At 37.7% G+C, this 23,016-nt stretch overlaps 1 protein-coding gene across 1 annotated transcript in view; it reads right to left on the bottom strand.

Annotated features, from left to right (window-relative positions):
* Positions 1–7,993, bottom strand: part of LOC139743144 (uncharacterized) — a 28,178-nt gene extending 20,185 nt beyond the window's left edge. Inside the window, exons 1-7 of the mRNA XM_071653657.1 lie at positions 7,188–7,993; positions 6,518–6,719; positions 6,005–6,061; positions 3,720–3,879; positions 2,004–2,143; positions 1,216–1,321; positions 655–713 (exon numbers count right to left, since the gene is read on the bottom strand). Of these exons, the coding sequence (XP_071509758.1) occupies positions 655–713; positions 1,216–1,321; positions 2,004–2,143; positions 3,720–3,879; positions 6,005–6,061; positions 6,518–6,719; positions 7,188–7,969 (1,506 nt within the window). The 5' untranslated portion in view covers positions 7,970–7,993. The remainder of the gene's footprint in view (positions 1–654; positions 714–1,215; positions 1,322–2,003; positions 2,144–3,719; positions 3,880–6,004; positions 6,062–6,517; positions 6,720–7,187) is intronic.
* Between the last annotated feature and the right edge of the window lie 15,023 nt (positions 7,994–23,016).

Here is a 23,016-nt window from a genome sequence, read left to right as displayed (position 1 = left end):
GATGACGATGGTAATGATTTCACACATACAAAAAAAGAATTGATTGAAACTCCAAGGTATAATATAGTGGTAAATGGATGTGATAAATCTATACATCAGAGAAATTACATGCATAAACAAAGATGATCACAATTACCATTTTAGCACAACAACAAAGAGATGTAACAGGAAATGTGAGACTTAGCCGTCCTTTGATATTGAAGAAGTTTAATCACAACCTCTACAGACAATATTCTATGCTAATTGAATTTTAGTCTGAACAATATTTGAACACAGGTAACACATATTATGTTCTTTCACATAATCGTGCAAGATAATAAATAAACTCTACAATATTTCTTGCTTGTGTCCAAAAAATGTAATTGGGTTTCTATTAGATTTAAGCTAAGATTTGCTTTAGGGCTTTCAAGTCAGTTACTGGTATGCATGGCTCTTTCATGTGACATAGTCTTAGGGGCAAGTTTCGTGGTAATCATGACAAAATTTGCAGTTACAACTGAAGGGACTACAATACTCTTGTTACTCATTAATGAGTAACTTTTTTTACTCATTAATGATGGGGGGGGGGGGGGGGGGGGGAGTAGGGGGTAGATTAAATTTGAGGTAACCTCTCTGACAGCTGCACAATGGAATTGTGTTAGATTTCAAACTCACACTGTACAGTGGTCCAGCCAGCGGCAATCGTTGGCTCTGAGCATGGAGGTAGACTTGATCTATTTTTCACAGAGAAAATATAAAAGTATATTTAGACCAACGCCACTGGTGGATAAACAAATACAAATATCGATGTATGAATTCAGCGCAGAGTTTTGTGGACAAAATTAACACGAATATCATACTTCTATAATGTTCTTAATTCATTCCCAGTTACTTTTTGGAGCAGCATTTATTGAACTAAGAGATAAAGAAATGATACAGTTACAATGGACTGAGATACTTAAGAACAGCAAATCAATAAAATTTTCTTCATGCACAAGTAAATAATAGCAAAGCAGTTTTGCTAAAGATACCTTTCGATACCAGCTGCAGTTTGTGTGTCATTTTACATAACAATAATGAACACATCTCATTTTAATACTACACTCTGAAAATAAATAATCTTTACTTGTGAGAAAGAGACTAGCATTGCAGTCAACGAGTGTGTCCTGCACAAATCCCAATTAAAAAAAAAAATGGCATAATTCATTTAGTATAGTACATGGGTGAGATTCTTACTCTGTCCTTTATAGACCACTTTGATAGTGTCAGGGATGGCAAGGACGAGTGAGTTGACATCTTTCTCCCCAAAGTCTTGGCACCGCAGATCAGCCTTGTGAAAGCTCTGCAAAGGAGAAAATCAAATTCAGTAGGTATGATAGTTTCAGCTTGATGTGGGTGCAGCGCTTTCTCATCCTTCAATGATACTTCCTCAGCTTCACCATATTTTTATTACTGCAAATGCATGGTGGGTGGTCTGCTGGTATAGGCATCAGACTCTCAATCTAATGGATACAGGTTCAAGTCCCCACCTTGATGCAGGCAATGCTACCAAGCATGACAGGTTTTTGATCTTTTTCCATTTTTTTAAAACCACTCTTATCCATCATTTGTGTTCTGCAATCCCATCAGGTCCTTTGAGCTGTATGTTGTCCCTATGCATTCAGCCGTAACTTGTCAAGCTGCAGTACCTGCCAATTCATGTACCTGTACTCTCTCGCCCATCCTGACCCCTGAACTTATTACAACTGATAAAGCGGAAATGCAGAACTTACTTAGGTGTAGAAAAGCAACTGTCCTACACAGAAGCCAACGTAATACCAAACAGATCCAGAGGACTCTGTAATCCAGAGTCAAAGAAAATTCCTTTCAGAAGTTTTATAATGACTGGAGAAAACACACGGAAGCAGGGCATTTTTTGCAAGCAAACAAAGCAAATCCTCAGAAACTTTTCATTACAGTTTATACAATGATGGTGGATACATGTCTGATCAAATTCAGAGTATACTCAATGAAGCATAAAGTACCTTGTAGGCAGCCTCAAATTCTTGGAGAAGGATCCCCATGGGGTGTGCCAGGAGGACATTACGGATCTTAGACTTAGCCTCCTCCAGATGCTTCTCTGTTGCCTGACTGGGTGCGGGCTGCTTCTTCTTTCGTTCTGGCTCTAGAAAATGGACCAAAGCACACCACATATGTTCATGTAAAAGTGGATATTTCCGCGCGACTAATTTTTCGTGCTTGGCCGGGTAAGAAGAGTTTCACATGTTTTTAATTCCGCGGAATCAAGACATCAACTATTGGAACATATGGTAGGCAAAAATATTCACTTCTTTTATTTTCGTGCAAGCTTCTGGTTGCGCGAAATGCGCGAAAATTTCCACTTTTACTGTAGTCATTTACAAATTTCTCATAAAATCCAGCCAGCACAGGCCATTTGAGAAATTGAACTCATACTTTGAAAAAACTGTAGGCATTCTTAACTCTTCTTGACAAATGGGTTTAACCAAATAAGAGATCACTGAAGTTCTGCTTGAATTCATTTGACAAATTTAAGCAGAATAAAACAGAAACATCTGAAGCATTAAAGGCAATAAACTCTCATAAAGTCCAGCCAGCACAGGCCATTTGAGAAACAAACTCATACTTTGAAAAAACTGTAGGCATTCTTAACTCTTCTTGGCAAATGGGTTTAACCAAATAAGAGATCACTGAAGTTCTGCTTGAATTCATTTGACAAATTTAAGCAGAATAAAACAGAAACATCTGAAGCATTAAAGGCAATAAACTCTATTATATTCCACATACTAAGAATGTTGCAATAGGATTGGTCCAGAGCTGATCGCGTGATGAAGCGTAGTTTTGCCCATCACATCACCTGAGAAGGAAAGTTCGTTACACTCTATGTTGATAGTCCCTTTTGTTTCGCTGATCTCCACACAGTCCACACATTCCTAACGCAAGATGAGTACGCGCGAAATAAAAGTGCGTTGCACTGTGGACTATCATGTGACCTAGGTCACTTGATAGTACAGAGTGCAACGCACTTTCACTTCGGTGCCGCGCAGTGCGCGCAGCAAATTCATTGTTTTGTCATACATACACGCACACGTAGCCTAAGCCCCAAGGATACCTAAAAACAGCTAAAACGGTTTCAGATGTGGAATAAAATGGGAAAATCTAGGACCCTATAGATGTGGAATATAAAGCAAATAATCAACTTTTAGTTTCAGGCAATGAGACAACTATCACTTCCTCGGCGATCTGAATGTGTACCACTGTCTTTCCTCAGCTGCACTTCGGAAAGATAGCTACATCCAGATCGCCTCGGAAGTGATAGTTTGTCCCATCACCTTCACAAACGTTGATTATTTGCTTACTAGTCCTTCTACTGTACAGTGTCTAATGGATCTGTATGGTCATTGCTATCTAATGAGTCACTAAATTTTGCTCTCAAATGTCTAAATTCTACTTGGCAAAGTCCATTCTTGAAATAAGGTCATGACTGGCATACTGGCATTTAAACATTAAATACATGTGTCCTACTCTACTCCACTCTTAGATATGTTAGAGTGTTGTGATGATGATGATGATGATGATGATGATGATAATACTGATAATAACATTGATGATAATCATAATACATACAATATTTAATCATTATCATCATCATCATTGTCATTATCAATGGTACAATAGTCACATGAGCATGCTTAGGTGTTTTTAAGGAATAACCATCTCACCAGGAGGTTTTGTGGGCACAAAAGTCCGGGCATCAAAGAGTTTCCAGTCACTGTTTTTCTGCTGCCTTTCGATGGCCACAATCTCTGGAATGGCACAGACGAGCTCTACCACACTGTAGAACCCGATCGAGATAAGTGGCAGCTCCTTCCCCGTCAATTTCTATGTAATAAGATGCAGAAAGGTGCATAACTTGCTACAAAACCAGAAAGTCAAACAAGAGTCTAAAATATTGTAATTCAATCAGATTAAAAATACATGAACAAATAAAAGACAATTCATAATTTCTTAAAGAGACCACAAGATAAAGAAACAAGGAAAAGTAGAAATTACGCGGTGCGTAATATATGTCCCCGCCGGAAGTAGCATTTTGTAGCAAAATGTGCAATATAGGTAAAAAATCAAGGTCAAAGGTCAAAGAAGTCAAAGGTCAAAATTCTGTGTAAAAGTTTTGAAGCCCTCACCTAGTGCCATCACATAAAGCAAATGGAATCGAAATCGGGTTAGAAATGGCGAAGGAGTAGCATTTTATAGCCAATGTACAATACAGGTCAAAAATCAAGGTCAAAGGTCAAGGAAGTCAAAGGTCAAAATTCTGTGTAAAGTTTTGAAGCCCTCACCTAGTGCCATCACATAAAGCAAACGGAATCGAAATCGGGTTAGAAATGGCGAAGGAGTAGCATTTTGTAGCCAATGTACAATACAGGTCAAAAATCAAGGTCAAAGGTCAAAGAAGGCAAAGGTCAAAATTCTGTGTAGAAGTTTTGAAGCCCTCACCTAGTGCCATCACATAAAGCAAACGGAATCGAAATCGGGTTAGAAATGGCGAAGGAGTAGCATTTTGTAGCAAAATGTACAATATAGGTCAAAAATCAAGGTCAAAGGTCAAAGAAGGCAAAGGTCAAAATTTTGTGTAGAAGTTTTGAAGCCCTCACCTAGTGCCATCACATAAAGCAAACGGAATCGAAATCGGGTTAGAAATGGCGAAGGAGTAGCATTTTGTAGCAAAATGTACAATATAGGTCAAAAATCAAGGTCAAAGGTCAAAGAAGGCAAAGGTCAAAATTCTGTGTAGGAGTTTTGAAGCCCTCACCTAGTGCCATCACATAAAGCAAACGGAATCGAAATCGGGTTAGAAATGGCGAAGGAGTAGCATTTTGTAGCAAAATGTACAATATAGGTCAAAAATCAAGGTCAAAGGTCAAAGAAGGCAAAGGTCAAAATTTTGTGTAGAAGTTTTGAAGCCCTCACCTAGTGCCATCACATAAAGCAAACGGAATCGAAATCGGGTTAGAAATGGCGAAGGAGTAGCATTTTGTAGCAAAATGTACAATATAGGTCAAAAATCAAGGTCAAAGGTCAAAGAAGGCAAAGGTCAAAATTCTGTGTAGAAGTTTTGAAGCCCTCACCTAGTGCCATCACATAAAGCAAACGGAATCGAAATCGGGTTAGAAATGGCGAAGGAGTAGCATTTTGTAGCAAAATGTACAATATAGGTCAAAAATCAAGGTCAAAGGTCAAAGAAGTCAAAGGTCAAAAGTCTGTGTAGAAGTTTTGAAGCCCTCACCTAGTGCCATCATATAAAGCAAACGGAATCGAAATCGGGTTAGAAATGGCGAAGGAGTAGCATTTTGTAGCAAAATGTACAATATAGGTCAAAGGTCAAGGTCAAAGGTCACGACTGGAATTCTGTGTAGAAGTTTCAAAGCTCCCATGTAGTGCTATCATATAAAGCAAACAGAATCAAAATTGGCTCATAAATGACAGAGAAGTAGCAAATTGAAGATTTTGATCACACACGGACGCACACACGGACACACGGACACACGGACGGACACACGGACACACACACGTACGGAGCCCGTTTCATAGTCCCCTGCTCGAACTCGTTCGGCGGGGACAACAAGCCCCTCTACTAATTCCTAGGGCAAGATTTGGCAAACAGTTCCAAGAGTGAAATCTTTATGGCTTCTACAATGCTACAACTTACTCTTTTCTGTAATACTTGCAATCACACAAAACGAAGTTTAATCCGTCGAGGATGGACTGATTTTGCTACAACATGCATTCCCATAGATATCTGCCAGAGTATACTCACGACTCGTCCTCAACGGGTTAAGGGTTAAATGCTCATTTCTACTGCACCTGCACTATGTATGTACTTTCAATATGACAAACTTTCATTACATGTAAGAAATCCATGCAAATGTGTAAATCAGCACAGAACAGTTTTGTTTTTTGTAATCCCACCATGTAAATATTCCATTCTCAGTAAAGAAAAACTCACCTTATACTCTGCGGGCAGGCTGGCAGCAAAGATTCCATCTGGATGCTTGGACAGGACCTGTCAGTAGGTTAGTACCAGTAATAGTAATTTCACATGGTAAATCATAAAGAAAAACAGAGGGAAAAAAATTCAGAATCATTTAATCATCTCAGTTAGCACACAGCAGGAGTTGCTTCCTTGTGCAATTTAACAACTAGGCAGCTACAATTTGTAGCCACCTGTTTGTGATTCATTTCATTCAAAGTGAGTATTCATGATAGCAGAATGTGCTACATTTTGTCTAACATTCTTTTCTAGTTCAGGGCATTAAGACCATCAGATAATCACAAAATTTGGTGAACATGGGTGCTGTGACAAGAAGGTTTAATTGACGCCCCCCCCCCCCCAAAAAAAAAGTGTCTTATCCACTTTTTGTCACACATACAAGCACAAATATTTCACCTAGACTCCCATTATTGCTGTGTACACTACTTTCAGAGTATTCAGTCTTTGATTTTGTGGCTCATATCTCACCTTCTGAATTTCCTCACATAGCTCTCCATCAATGAGATCGTTGCCAGGCAACACAACATCCCTTGGGCTCGTGGTAGACTCTGTCGAAGCGCTCTGCGAGCTTGATGCACTGGATCTACTCGAAGCTGCCCGCTTGGCCCTGCCCCGGCCAACTGTGGTGGTGATGCTGTCCCTAGCTGTCGACCTGAATGGTACTGATTTTCTTGCTGAATGCCAAACCAGAATAATTGTAGAATTTTAATTTTTTTAGAATTTATAGTGATTGGGATGATAAATAAGAATATTTTCAAACTTTAATATAACAAATCACAGTGAACAAGGATGATGGCATGGCAGCCTCACCACAAGAATGCATTTACGAGTCAAGGGGCTCAAGGAAGCAGGACAAAAAAAGAAAGCATGCATAAATTCTACACAGATGAACTTGCTTGTTAAGCCCATGGGCATGGTATTGTGATGGTGGAGTACATTGCTACATTTCTGAAATATCAAGGATCATAATTATGTCATCATCCCTGTTCAGTGTAATTTGTTTGAAGCTCCTAGAATTAAGCTATTAGTATTAATTTCTCCACTTAAGGACCATAAAAAATTCTACAAGTCTATACATGTATGGAGCTGTTGATTTATGTCTTCCATGATGTGAAATTATGAAAATCATGAGGAGTGCCCCTTTAACTCTTCCTTACCATCAGGTATGGGGATCGATTTTGCTCCCTTTGGAAAGTTCTCGATGCTGTACACTCTAAATTTCTCCGCCCCCAAGTGCTCAATGCTGATGATTGATGCCAAAGACTTGACAACTTCGGCCAAATTAGCGAAGCCCAGCTTGCCATAATCCAGCGAAAACCCAAACTTTCGATAGAAAAGCGTGTCAAACTGCGAATTGAGGATCCCATTTGGATGACTGTTTAACAATGATTTCAGCTGCGATCGAAGGTATGCCGGGCTAGTGCTTGCAATAGTCACGGGTTTAGAATATTGTCTGTTGTTTGTGTTGTTGCTACTAGAGTTAGAATATGAATTTGGTCGTCGAAAACCACCAGCCCCTGACGGTTTGGAAAATGTTCGACCGCCGGATGGCGTACTGTAAGATCTCTGTGTACCGTCGCCTGATCTCGCGACTTGCCTTTGCAAAGCACTCCTTCTCTTTAGGCATTTACGCACATCAACGTTCTGTCTTGAAACTAGACTCTGAATGTGCTTTGTCGTCTTGTCTGCGACTCCTCGAAACACCGCCTGTCCACGTTCCCACTTCAGCGAAGCTACATCAAGATCTTCGACCAAATCAGACGTGCTGTTGTACCCAAGCTCGCGGTATGGTACGCCGTAACCCTGGGCCTCGGTGAAGTCGCGCTCGATCTCGACTGCTGTCAAACCCAGCGGGGCGGACAGTAGGAGCGCTCTCAAGACGATTTTCACTTCCTTCTTTATTTTTGCCTTGTCTGACATTTTGTAGGATTCGACCACCTCCACTTGCACTTACTGTCAATGCGAATCACAGCTGCATTCTACGCAGATTTGCTCACAACATCGGCGCCGAGACGGAAGGAAGCACATGCGCTATGGTCTGCCATTGTTTTGAAGAAGTCGATGCATATTGCAGCATGCGTATGCGATGCATGGGCTATGGGTATTGTGTACCATAGAAGCGCACGCATAGCATACATGCAGCTGGTGGCAAGCTACTGTATCTATCCATCCGCAATCAAGTTTCACAACACGTGTATCGGTATACCAACAACATACTAGACACTCTCTTCTCGAGCTAGCTAGTACAGAAATCGCGCCAGCTAGTGAGGGACTGTATTTCCCCCCCCCTCCCTCTCCCCCCCCCCCTCTCTCTCTCTCTCTCTCTCTCTCCCTCTCTCTCTCTGAGTATCAGGGTACTGTCAACCACACAGGTGTGAACAGGGTGTTCTGATGGTTTCAAACTCCTTGGTGTGAAACAGTCTGTTGAAACTCCGCCCTCTCACAAAACGGATGTGGATATATAAATTTATACGAGAGAACAACTACAGAAAGAGAGAGTTCTCAATAGATAATTTCCAGCTAATTTTGCAATCTAGTCCCAAACATGTAGCATTTCTTCTTCTTTCGTTTTAAAGAAGTGAAAGAAGAAGATGTAGCATATATGGCGACAAGAAAGAGACTGGAGAGAGAATGATTATTGTATGGCCGCAAGAGTGATGGAAGAGAAAACCATAGGCCCACTGAGTACTAGATGAGATCATAGATGGGCAACTGATAATGAGGATGATACCCAAGTTAAATGCACAGTATAGGGCATATATATTAAAAAGAAATGGTATTAATTATACCTCTGTGTACCTGTGCTGGTTCTTGCTTTAAGTACAGTACCCTATATATGAGACTAATAATGCAGAAAATTATGTCAATATGTAAGTGGCCAAAAATAAAGTGGTTTGAATACAATTGAAGAGTTTGTTTGCAAAAGTACGGTCTCTGTCATAAAGTACAAAATAATATCTTTTAAATGATATATAGGTCACTACATATAAAGGTATATTTTTGAAGTTATGGTCAAACGAAGCCAAAATTTTCTTATTATTCTCTTTATTTTTCCTGACCTTTAATCGCAAATATCTCCATTTGACAAATATGGACTTATCGGTTTTTGCAAACAAACTCTTCAATTACAATGGTGTAACAATTGTATACAATTACAATAGTGCAAGTGGCCAAAATAAAGTGGTTTGTATGTAATAATGATGAGAATAATAAATGAATAAATAATAAACCAATCTAGATAATATCTAGATTTCCTTTTTTTTTTCAAAGTACAATGTAAAAGCCTTTTTATCCTCTCCTTGATACAGGATCAGGATTGGGATCATAATTTGTGTGTGTGTGTGTGTGTGTGAATGTGCATGAAGGTAGGTTTCTTAAACCATAAATTCTCTGATTCTTTCAGTGAGATGGAAAACTGCCACCCACAGAAGTTCCAGGCAGGCTTGAAGAACTTGCTCAAGCAAGTGACGCTGCCCTGAACTGGATCTGCAGCTTGGATATCAACCTATAAGGCTATAACCCCTCGCCCATCCAGTTGTATTGCATCATACTGACGATGTGAGATGGATATTGCATGAACCATATTTTACACACACACACACACACACACACACACACCCACATATATATATATATATGAAGAGTTTGTTCACAAAAACCGATAAGTCCATTTTTGAAGATTTTGAAGTATGGTCTCTGTCATGAAGTACAAAATAATACCTTTTAAATGATATATTGGTCACTACATATAAGGGTACATTTTTGAAGTTATGGTCAAAAGAAGCGAAAATTTTCTTATTATTCTCTTTATTTTTCTTGACCTTTAATCGCAAATATCTCCATTTGGCAAATACGGACTTATCGGTTTTTGCGAACAAACTCTTCATATATATATATATATATATATATATATATATATATGTAATAATAATAATTGCATTTATATGGCGCTTCATACTGACGTTTCTAAGCGCACTTTGCTACTCATACAAATAAACTAGAAAACACAATAACATTAACAAAATCAGCGTTAACAGTAACAAAAGAAGAAGAAAGAAAAGAAAAGAAAAGAAAAGAAAAATACATGTGATACAATGGTACAATAATTGATAACTGTGTGCGCCTCCAGAAAAAAAAAAAAATACAACTGATTAAACAGGTGAGTTTTAAGAAGAATTTTAAATGATTCAACAGATGAGGCATTCTGAATATGAAGAGGGAGTTTATTCCAAAGAGTGGGAGCAATGGAAGAGAAGGCTCGGTCACCATAACGGGTTTTTGTACGTGGGCCATGAAGTAATTGGAGAGAGGAAGATGAACGGAGGGGTCTGGCAGAAGAGGAGGAGCGGAGAGAGACTAGGTTTTGAAGATATATGGGTGCAAGATTACGTGTGATTTTGTACGTCAGAAGTAGGATCTTGAAAGTAATACGGGAATGGACTGGAAGCCAATGGAGTGAGCGGAGAACTGGAGATATATGGTCATGTCTCCTACTAAGGGAGACTAATCTAGCGGCTGAATTTTGGATACATTGGAGAGGGGATATGTGAGAAAGAGGGAGGCCGGCAAGGAGGGAGTTGCAGTAGTCCAGATAGGAGGAGACGAATATATATATATATATATATATATTGTAACGAAATTCGGTGGAACCGATTCGATTTAACCGTTTCGATTATAATTTGTCATAATCGATTGTGCCTGTAGTATAGAAATGGGCGCATTATCGGAATGTTGGACAAACATTTTAATGTGGTAATGCATTATTATGAGTTTTGACATTTATTATTAAATGTGCGGTTACTTGTTTGTCATGGGCAAGTTTGGGTTATTTAATACCAACTCCGGTTAAGACCGATGATACATGCCGAATTATAGTAACCATGTACAAGAGATACTGTTAAAACGTATAGTCATTGTATGAATTTTGTAACCACGCCAACATTGTAAATAATTTGAACCACTACTGCGGGTATTTTCCGCATTGCTCACGGCCGTGCGGGATTGCTTCCTTACTCCGCGATAGGAGGAGAGGCATATAAAGTGGCCGTTGTGTGACATAGTCCGCAACAAGCAGCCCGTGTATGATACATTTCCAATGTGTTGTTAATGCTCATTTCTATGTATAATAAACTGTACATGTGTTCCTGAAATGCTGTCTTCACTGTGTCTTCTTGAGTGTTCTACCACAATACGACAGCTTGGAGGGTGGTGGTACATGTTCCTGAGAAGACCAACTAGCAAGTCATTGGAATTCGGGCATAATGGTAATGTGACTTGTCGCATAGTCCGTGCCCAATCCAAGTTCCAGTCGTCGCCGTTGGATTTCGGGTATATTGGTAATGTGACTTGTCGCATAGGCCGTGCCCAATCCAAGTTCCAGTCGTCGCCGTTGGATTTCGGGAATAGTGGTAATGTGACTTGTCGCATATGCCCCGTGCCCAATCCAAGTTCCAGTCGTCGCCTGAGGAAGTTGGTAACGGTGCGATACAGCACTTTACCCCGTGCCATCAACGATACCTGTGCCACCATATGGTTGTGAAAGGTGTTCCACGTTAGCGTGACTGAGTTGGTAACAAAACTTGGTAGCAGAACTTGGTAGCAAGAGTTGGTAGCAGAACTTGGTAGCAGCACTTGGTAGCAAGAGTCGGTAGCAGAACTTGGTAGCAAAAGTTGGTAACAAACTAGACGTACCAATTTAACACCATCTATAACTGACGTTTGGAAGTGACATTATCTAAGTGATGCTGAACTTTGTATGTGTGCCGCTTGTGTTGGTGAGCTGCTTCTGACACAACATAATACATGGTATATAGCGTACAGACTAGTAGTTTTAATAATTTAAAGGGATCGTTGTAAACTGCAACAAAACGAACCCCGCCTACTCGGCCATTATGACACGGCTCGCGGAGACATTTGTACAAACAGTCAAATACACTCTCTTAATTCACGACGAGAAGGCGAGTTCGTCACAATATATATATATATATATATATATATATATACTGATTAAGTAATTTATGTCATGATCTCAGTGACTTAAAATTGCTTTACTAAACAAAAGCAGAACAAAAATTTATAACAAGATATATAAATGGGATATAAACTGTCAATAGTCCACATTAGGGTTATACATGTTATGCTTCATATCTTATAATCGAGGAAATGATAAAGCGAGTCTGCCTTACAATTCCTGTTGTAACAAGTTAATATTCATTTTACATATGGCTCTAGTTCAAATTAGAACAGAACTTGTAACCCACTCTTGTTCAAAGTAATTTTTCCCCCAACCCTCCCCCCCCCCCCAAAAAAAAAAAAAGTATTTCTGTAAATTATTGTTATCAGAACCTTCCTCTCACAGTATTTCCATATCACAATGGCTATTTCACCTGCATGTCCAAAGGAGTTTGTTGTGCAACAAAAGTCCATTGTAGGGCCTCCTCCTCCTCCAATTTCTTTTTTTTTTTCATAACATCTGTTCAACCATCACTGAATGTCGACTGCCTTTTTTACCCTCTTTAAGAAAACTGCCTGTAGGAGTTGACATTATAATCATATTGTGATATGCACAGTGCTTGGTCTTTCATTTGAATATAATAATGCAATCAAATAATTCTATTTCAATCTCGGATCAGCAGGTCACACACAAAATATTCTTAAGCTACTCATGCAGGCCGGGACTCCACTTCTCAAATAAAATCAAGACAAACACAGTTGAATTCTTCTTTTTTTTTCATTCCTTTAATGTTGTCAATCTGTCTCTGTACACTATCAAACAATTAATAAATACTTCAAGGGGAGTCTACATACATTATATTCACACAACAGCTTGCATACCAAAGCTTTCAGGACATACTGTATTAATATGACTCTTATCAATCCATTACCCCCCCCCCCCACCCCCAGTGAACAACCAATTCTCCAAAATGGGTTTTTATGACTCACCTCTATTCACCCAAACATGGTTAATCTGATATCAAATGCAGACAAAGTTACATTCTCAGCCTCATAAATAACACAGACCTTGAACCAATTAGCATCTTTGAGCTTGCCTCATTTGGCCAAATTGAAACCTCAGAACATTTAAATCAACACATCAGGTGGGATATGACACAACAACCGCTATACGTCCACATCAAAGCTAGAAAATGTCAGTGCATTTTATGTTCCCTTCAGAATGGCAAAACAAAATACTGCTTCTCTGTCTCACACACTTTTTTTCATCTGTTTTTCTTTTGTTCTCACAGCCAGGGAACATTAATGTGAGAAGTACAATCAATGTCTTAATACAGTCCCTGAAGATGAGATACAATGTTTGTTTCAATGTCTTTCTTCTCATCATCATAGGTTCAATGCTTGTGGATATCTGCTAAATTTGCTAGTCGGGAAGACACAATACTTATCTGCCTTCTCACTGCTCCTTTGCTTTATGATCATTACCAGAAACCTAACATATACCATTATTCATACTTTGTAGACACATACTAGTAGGTTAACGACAACAAATAACTGGCAGCTGAAGACTATATGTGACCCTGCATCACAAAACCAACAAAAAGTCGCCAGACTTGGATTTTATTTTTAGTTAAGGGCAGATTCTGAAACAACAGACTCTGGACTCCCCTAACCTACCTGAATACTGGAAAGAAAGCACACACTCTGGAAAAGTGTGAACTGAGAAAAGAGGCTCTGAAGTACAGGGTCTATTCAAGCGCTTAATCTTTTGCCAAGCTGCACTAGCTGTGCGATGAAAGGGACAAAACACAGGATGTCGACCACTGGAGCAACAACAATGAAGGGATTATCAGATTAAGCTGAAATCAAGCACTAGATTATTCTATTAACACATTCTGTCTAATGATTATTGCCAACTTTCAAAGCAGTAGCATTATCCTATCTAAAGTTATTAGAATTGAAAGTGAAGAGTATACAAAGGATTTCAAGAAATTACAGGGTGCCTCTAATACAAACCTGATCATTTTACACTCCCCCAAAAAGGGGTTGTACAAAAACTGCTGAAAACACACTTTCCCATTCGTATTATGATCCCAAACTAAAGAATAATGTAGAAGAAAGATAGCTCTTTCAGAAAATATGGAAAACTCAAGATTGACCTAGTTGACCCGTTTCACCTTTTCGAGTCCTCACGTAAAATCAGGGGGTGCGACTTTTTGTTTGTTTGTGATGCACGGTTTGCACTCCATTGAGTGTGCAAGCAAGCTTCAACTGAACAACTGTATTCCATCAAAAACGTTCAAAGGTACAAATAACACTCTGTACCATGAATAATTGCATCAGGCCCTGTACATAAGGAGTCATTTTTGTCATCATTCTCATATACATTCACTCTAAACTTAAATACAAAACACCTTATAATGCATTCCTTGAGTCTAATAATGGGCAGCTGCAACGCAAGGAAGGTTTGCATAACACTCTCTTGTTGATGCACCACATCATTTTTTTTTACAAAGTGGTCAATGAAGAAAGTGCCTCTATAAATCCTTCAGTTGTTTGTTGATGACATTTGACACTCAAACACGCTTTGAATATCTGAAACAGACAGCCTCATCCTGCATGCTCATTTACTGTTAACCTTCATGGCAACTCACATTGTAATCGTGTCATCTCTCAACAAATGACAGTTCAGGATTAAGGACATCTTAAAGAGCAACCTGACTGTGAGGACTCGGCAAAAACAGCAACAACAACTCAAGCTTGGAGGTGGAGGTGGGGGAAAGGGAAAGGAGGGAGAGTGGATCATGGTAACATGGTACCTTATGAGCCGCTTATATCTTGCTGTGTTTGCAGTTTTGTGCATTTCATGAGTTGACTGATAATTGCAAACTTCACAATGCACCAAAATACAGTCCTTTAAAACACAAATGCAATGCATAATAATTATCACCATTACAGGGGGAAATGATTAACTTTGCTTCTTGGAAAGGGGTATATTTAATATTTTCATATTATTGCTGTAGTTATCGACTGCAAAATAAACTAAGCCCACTGACAAACACCATTAAGTGTCTAACAAGTCCTGCTCTGCAAAATATAATGCACACAAGCTGACAGGCATACACAGTATGACATATGAGACTAAGGGGATCCGACTTTGATTCTAAAAATCATCATTGTTGAAAGCCAGGGTTACATGAGTCTTAACCTTTGGATATCTGTCAATGTAGACTTGCACAGTATGCTGGGGCCACAAGTATAATGTGAGCTGTCTGCCAATTCTATCATCTCTCCTATATAACCCACAAAATATTCACAGATTTTACATCATAATGTGTCAGAAAGAAAGACATGAAGAAACTCATAGTACACAGAGAACATACAAACACCCATCTAGAATAAAGGAATTTTTGTTTGTCTTTTTCTTTCCTAATATGACATGCTGGGGAAAAAAAAAGAAAAAAAAAGAGAACAAGATGTAAGCAAGTCCACAATGACTTTTTTATATGATCTCCTTTATCCCGGCACTACACCATTTCAAGAGGACTGACTATAAAGCCATACAAAACACTGTAAACAAAACCATTGCCATGAAGGTGAAATACACTCTGCATACGGATGATATGCTTTTAACACAGACAAAAAGTACATTTAATACTTTGTGGTTGTGACATGGAAAACAAAACGTGGAAGACAAAACTCAGAGAGCACTACAAGTCCTAGACATACTGCACTGTAAAGTTTGATGGGATTGGGAATACTGTATCTAATCAGTCACAAGATTTTCTCTTTATCGTGCAATATCACCATGTGCCTTTTTCATTTGATCAAGCCATCCTTCCAGAATTAAAGGCATAATTTTAATACCATTTGCAGATGAAACAAAAACCCAGCTTTTGTGCTTCAAAATAATTCTAAAATGTGACTTAGGGATAGAAACAACCAATGTAATAATTTCAGTATGATAAATGTTAAGGATTGTTGAACATAACTGTGAACAGTAGTTATAATAAAAATGTTTTCAGACTAAACCATAGCAGTTACGGTTTAGTGAGAAAAATAGTGATATCTCCTAATACATGTAGTTTGGGCTTTATTGCAGAATTTTTACGTGGTAGGATGTTTTGTGATACAACTGACCTATACATACAATGTATGCATCAAATGTGATATCTTGAACATTTTTGAATTCACTACTTCCAATGGTAAACAATACCTTTAACCAGCAATAGCTGTAATCACATAATATGTTGGTACAATTTTTCTCCTTCACATAAACAGAGACTCCAACCCCAAGCACCTTTTGATCTGGAGATTCTCCCGCCTGAGACCCCTAGCAAACAGGAGACTCCAATTTGATGTGCGCGAAGCGCGAGGTTCCTTGCAGCCGGGGTCCAGGGCCCTTAACCGGGCCCTGGAAGCTCTAGGGTTCTAGAATCTCTCTCGTGTTATCTAAGGTTTATTTTTCAACAAACAATGATATTAAGTAAGAAATCATATCAAGCGGGAGACACAGAGCCAGGGCGGGAGAAATTAAATCTCAAGCGGGAGAAAGGGAGATTTTCCAAAAATGGGCTTTCGGCGGGAGATCTCCCGTCGAAAACGGGAGAGTTGGAGTCTCTGCATAAACTGCAAGCAAATACAGGAGAAATACTTTACTTTCTGTGTTGTTGCCATTTTGAAAGTTTGTGAGGATTTCATTCATTATCATACTTACCAGCTTAAAATGTAAAATGTCTTAGCAAACTGTATGCATATTGCACCTGTATGTACACGTACATGTACTTTAAAGCTAAAACACAATCACAACCATCTAAAACTTCAAAAAGTGGAGTAATTTACAATTTATCTATTAGACTGAACATTTAGATGTCTGGCATACAACCTTTTAGAATATCGCTAACTCTTTATAGTCACAACTGGATTGATATTCAAACTGATCAAACAAATCTGCAATGTGTCTATTTACACAAAGCTAGACACAGCAATCACTAAAAGTGATCTGTTAGGGTGAAATACAGTATAAGACTACAAGACTACAGACAATAACAATATGCAATTTAAATTAAATGATAAATTATTAACTTCCTCAGCTAGCATGTATTTCAAACAAACTTATAACACCTTGGTCTTTGATGGCATGCAGACACGTGGATTAAAAGGTAAACACTGAAATCACATTTCCTGCAGAAAATTAATACCTGCATCTAAGTCAACGTTTCCATCTTCAACTTTGTGCTATCACAAGGCAGCTATCATTTTCTGCTCTACAGTGTATACTTTGAATGAATATATCCACTGACTCCTACCATCTCCTTTACTGTCAGCATACTGATTGTTTGGTGGGGACTTTGAAGAACACTTTGTTTCTCACGAGCAATGAGCTATGATTGTACATGTATTTACCTGCTGGCCAAAGACAAACTATAAGACATGCCTATAGGCTAGTACAATTAATGAACTTGCCCCACTGGTCACTAAATATCTACATGTAACATAGAACAGTCAGTGCAAATGAATAGAACAGCATGATGAAGTAGAAACATGTGTAATCAACATATTGACTGTGCAATGTCACATGCTGCAATTGAGCACTATTGTTTTACCCCATGTGAATAAACTTAACCTGTTTGGTTTGTATCATATGAACCGCAAGCCATTTCCATTCAGGTAACAACATCAGGAAATATGACAAAAGAACCATTTTTGGTGGATGTTCTTATAATATGGTGACAAAACCTGTACAATTTTGGCAGGAACTGCTAATTTGGCAATAAATGGCACAATTTTGTTGGAGGATTCATATCAAAGTCGGCAGTGTGGACTCTTTCATATACAAGTCTGCATCTAATGTAGTTAGGTGTGTCTGTTTCATGGAATTGTTAACTCATCCAGTGTAACATACAGAATACAAGCACGAAAGCAATACATATTGAGCATGCAGTGTTACTGTCAGGCTTTAAGATGTCATCCTTTTTTTTCACATTTTCAAATTCATACACATCTGCTATAGGCTACATGAACCAAGTGGGGTTTTTAAGAGAATCTACAGAGATCTTTTTAAGGTGTTACATGCAAATGGGTCATGGGATTTTTTTCCTTAAAATGGCAATCAACTAAAAAATCTTCATAGCAGGCATTGAGTGCAGTTTCTTTGAAAGCCCACAATTAATGAATTGACTTGATCAGAAGAGTGAAAATGAAAAATGAATGAATGAATGAATGAATGAAAGTGAAAAAAAAAATGAAAGGAACACAAATTTCCTGAAGTAAATACTGGAATGTTTCCTTTAAATACCAAACATCGCTGCTATAATAAAAAAAATGTAATCATAATTCCTCTGTGATGGAATATTTTTGAAATGCAGGCCTTTCACATATCACATGTTACTTTCATTTCATGACTTAACAATTCTTTTGTCCGTGTTTCTGATTTTGGTCCTCTTTCCAAATCTGCTTTCTCTCCTTGCTCTTTGATTAAAGTAATATAAAGTTTTGGTACCTCAAAAGTTTCCCTGAGTTTCCTTGTCTTAGTTTGTGTTTCAGGTTAAAGTACCTTTCATATAACTAACACTGTGAGACTTACTCGCCCCAAAGTGCTCTCATGTCTTAGTAATCATGCAATAATGGTTTCGTACCAGAGCAGAGCGGGCTCTGACAAATTTGAACGAGCCGTCAGTTTGACTCGACGCGGTACCACGACTACGTATTGTACGAAACCATTATTGCATGATTACTAAGACATGAGAGCACTTTGGGGCGAGTAAGTCTCACAGTGTTAGTTATATGAAAGGTACTTTAACCCGAAACACAATCTAAGACAAGGAAACTCAGGGAAACTTTTGTGGTACCAAATCTTTTTTATCTTTAAACCTAAGTATGAAAGATTAGCTCTGCATTTGTGCATTATCAAAATATATATCATGCTCACAGATATGAAAAAAATCACAGCATTGTTTTTCAAACTGTATTTGTCCACCTAAAGTATCATTATCCTCATGGGTTCTTTGGCAAGGCAAGGTACAAAGTTGGAACATAATTTATTTGAGCTTCTCCTGTAGGATCTTCTAGAGTGTCACTGCCTTTAAGTAACAATAAAACTACCATCTGGCTATCAAATCAATCCTAGATTACACTTTAATTCTAGAATACACCCATTTTCCCCTTTCCTACCCAAGACTATACAGCATACATCAATGTATATATCATAATTCCTTTGTATCCTACCATAATTTGCAAATCTTACACAATTTGACATTTCACAATAGTTTTGAAAGCAAATAAGCAAGCCAAAAGTTGCAATTTTTTGTATATAATGCCAACTTTGTAGTACAGTAAAGTACAGTTCTGTACTGAATGAGTGAATCTAAAAGATACAATTTGACAACTCTGGGGAAAGAATGTTCTCCCAATAACCTAAAAAAAAAAAAAGAATAATCGATAAAAACTGAAACTTAACTTGAATCTAACTTCTGGAGCAGAAGAATTCAATGTACAATTAGAAATCACAGACCCTGTATCAGTGCTACAATGTACATGTATGACTGCAAAATCAATGCAGAGCATACCCAACAGGGAATGGTATCTTACAAATGTATGATTCAAAGGGAAGTAATGCACTGAGCACTTAAATCATTGTACCTCGAAGGAAAGCTTTAAAACCACTGCAAAAGATCAGTAAATGGGAAAATCTGAGAAATCACTCTCATGTATTAAAAGGGTTTTTTGTTTGTTTCAAGTGTTACATTTTCCTAAAAATTAAACACTTGGTTTGTCATCAATTGATCTTTTTCCTATTATACGCCAAAACAAACTACCTGTACCACACTGATGGTACACTGTACAACATGCCTGTACACAGGTGACTATGCTACTAGCATGTTTTTTGTTGTTGTTTTTTTTCATCTGATGCTTTTGTGACAATAGCTTCTTGCGAGACAACTTTTCTTTCCATACCATGTAAATTTGTCTTTCAAAAATGTGAACCAAATGCTCATGAACAGATGAGTGAAAGAAATATAATATCTCATCAACAGCTCTACTACAGTACCCGGTACCACATTTCAAAGCATGTCCATCCAAATATTGATTATAGGAATATCAATAGAGCCTCATTCAATAGCAAAACAACAACAAAAAAGTTAAGTTCTGCACAAATTGCAAACACATTACATGTCTTCACAATTATCAACATGGTCATCTAACATTAAGATTTTAAGACTGATCTCCATGTTTAGCTCTTAAAGCGGAAATCCAGTCCAATACAAGTTAGTCTGATAAAAAAGAGTAAAATCTTACAATCTTGATCAACAGTAAAAATTTGACTAAAATCGGATGAAAAATAAGGAAGTTATGACATTTTGACGTTTTGCTAATTTCTGCAAAACAGTTTCTTGTACAGTGGATATGAATAGATGCAAATGAGTGAGTTAACCATGTCATACCCTCAACATTGAAGTATGAAACATGATGTTATTCACGGTTGAATAACTTCAGAATAGTGATCAGTTAGATATTACAAGGATTTGAGCCTCGGGCATAATTGCATAAAAATTTAATGAAAAACTGGAAATTTCAAAATTTTGTGTACAAACTATATTGTACATGTAAGTTGTGAGGGAATGACACTTGACATAACTTAGCATATTATATCATTTTGACTGTTCAAGAACTGTTTCCCCTGAAAATAGCAAAACATCAAAATGTCATAACTTCCTTATTTTTCATCCAATTTTGATCAAATTTATACTGCTGAACTCGTAATATTTTACTCTTTCTTATCAGACTAACTTATATTTGGACTGGATTTCCCCTCTTAAATAACCACTGCATTGTACACCTGTACCAAGGTGGAAAAGTTGGCAGAATGTCTCAAAGTCATTCAAAGCTGGCATGTGTGTACACCCTGTACTATACTTGACATATTCCCTGATTTGTTCACTTTGCAATATCATACAATGTAAATCAACCACAACATAGACAAAGCTGCACTTTTGCACATCATTCAATCTTTCCTCCATTGCACAGTGACAAGAACATTATCTCCATATTTTCGGGAATAAAGAACATTATCTCCATATTTTCGGGAATAAAAAACATTCATATAAACTTCAGTGTGTGTGTGTGTGTGTGTTTATGATTATGTGAAGCTCATTTTCAGTGTTTGTTGCAAAACCTTGATGTGTCTTGACACCAATTTGTAAATTGTGCAGCTAAACTTTACAATCCACTTTGCAAGGTTGCTTTTGATATAATTGATTGGGATTTAAACTACTTGTCCTCTGTAAATGCAATCAATATGCATTTGGTTATTGTAAAATTACTAACTATTTAAATCAAGGATTCTCAATTGGTAAATTGTTCTCTTTTCTTAATATCAGCAGTGATGTGATATTAATGACAGTTCTCCAATAGGATGCAGAAATCTACATTGCAGAGTACTTATACACACACAAAAAAAAAAATGACAGGCAAAATTGCAAGAATGCATGCACAAATTCATGCCTTCAATATTCAGAACACGAACAAGATATGATTTACAATTGTACAAGAAACACTTCATTTCTGGACATCTTTTGAATGTTTCCTTGGGGAAAAAATGTAAATCATCAAGAAAGATATTGTGAAATCAGTGGTAGTGCTATATTTCCAGCTGTATGCCATGGAACTCCACCACTGCAGAATGAATACACACAGATTTACTTAATGTAGCCTATCACCATGTGCACGCTTGCTATTGGGTGGCTGAATCTGTGTCAAACATGTCATAATGTAACAGCAAAACCCCTAGGTTTAGATTACTCATTGCACTGAACTGCATAATGCAACCGTATCTCAAGGTACTTTTATAGAGAGATTTAATGCGGAAAACACGGTTGTTTGTTATTGGTGTTGGAAAGAAGCTTTAGAATAAATACACAGTAACAATTCTATAAACATTGGTCCATACACTGTAATTGGAGGTATACACTTTAAAGTAACACAGAGAGGCTTTCTGAACATACCAATTCTATTATCCCCGAATAATATTATATGAATATGACTTCCAAACATTATCCATTATCGCATCCAGTCTTGTTTTCAGAGTGTTAAGAAATAGGCTTACTTCTAAAATTCAATTAAACATCACAGATACACTATACAGTATTTCAAAAACTTCTCGAGAGAAAGAGGAGTTATGTCTTTACATAGTCAGAGAGATACAACAGGTCTGTAAATGTTATAGTGATAATAGTCATTCAATATAAACTTGTAAGAACCATTACATTTAGCAGTATGAATGTATAAATTGGTCAACCTACCTATAAAAGTACTTTACATTTGTACCAATGATTACAAGGACAGTGTATTTCAAACGAGTGCTTTGGCAAGAAATGACATTAAACTGTATTAGTGAGAGAATACTGCATGCAAATACACTTCAAAAACAACGGCTGATAGATAAAGAATTGCTTTAATGACAAAAATGTAAAACGAATTTGGCATATCATATGACAGTCCAGAGCAACATAATTGGACATTCTTGTGGAGATGATGAAATGAAAAGATCATTGTATGCATCACAAGTATGGTTTGCTTCTGCTGATATGCCAGATTTAAACATTGGCAGATTTATTCTGTATTAAGCAATGCAGACCAAATTCAATTTTCCAGAAGTTTGGATCAATTAAATGTGGGATACTGCATGACAATTATTAAAGTTGTTGCAGGATACGTTTTGGAAAACTGCAGTAAAATATCATGACAGGAAGGTAACATACAGTGCCAGAAAATTGCAGCATTATCACTCAGGATAGCTGTCTTATGACTATGAGAGAAAATTTGCCAGGTTTCAGCTGTATACTATCAGAAAGATTCGAAGGGAGGAATATTTCCTGTGAGGTATGACATACATCTACAAAAACCAGATCTTGTTATTGCTATTGACAAGAGGTTCCTAGTGGTACAACATTGAACACAACTACTACACAGATTCACATGACAGCGCAGACGGCCGATTGCACAACATGGTCATC

Source organism: Diadema antillarum, unplaced genomic scaffold (assembly GCF_040938485.1).
Source record: "Diadema antillarum isolate AM-2024a unplaced genomic scaffold, OU_Dant_1.0 scf00000033, whole genome shotgun sequence".
In the NCBI taxonomy this organism is placed as follows: Eukaryota; Metazoa; Echinodermata; class Echinoidea; order Diadematoida; family Diadematidae; genus Diadema; species Diadema antillarum.
This window is presented reverse-complemented; position numbering and strand designations above follow the sequence as displayed.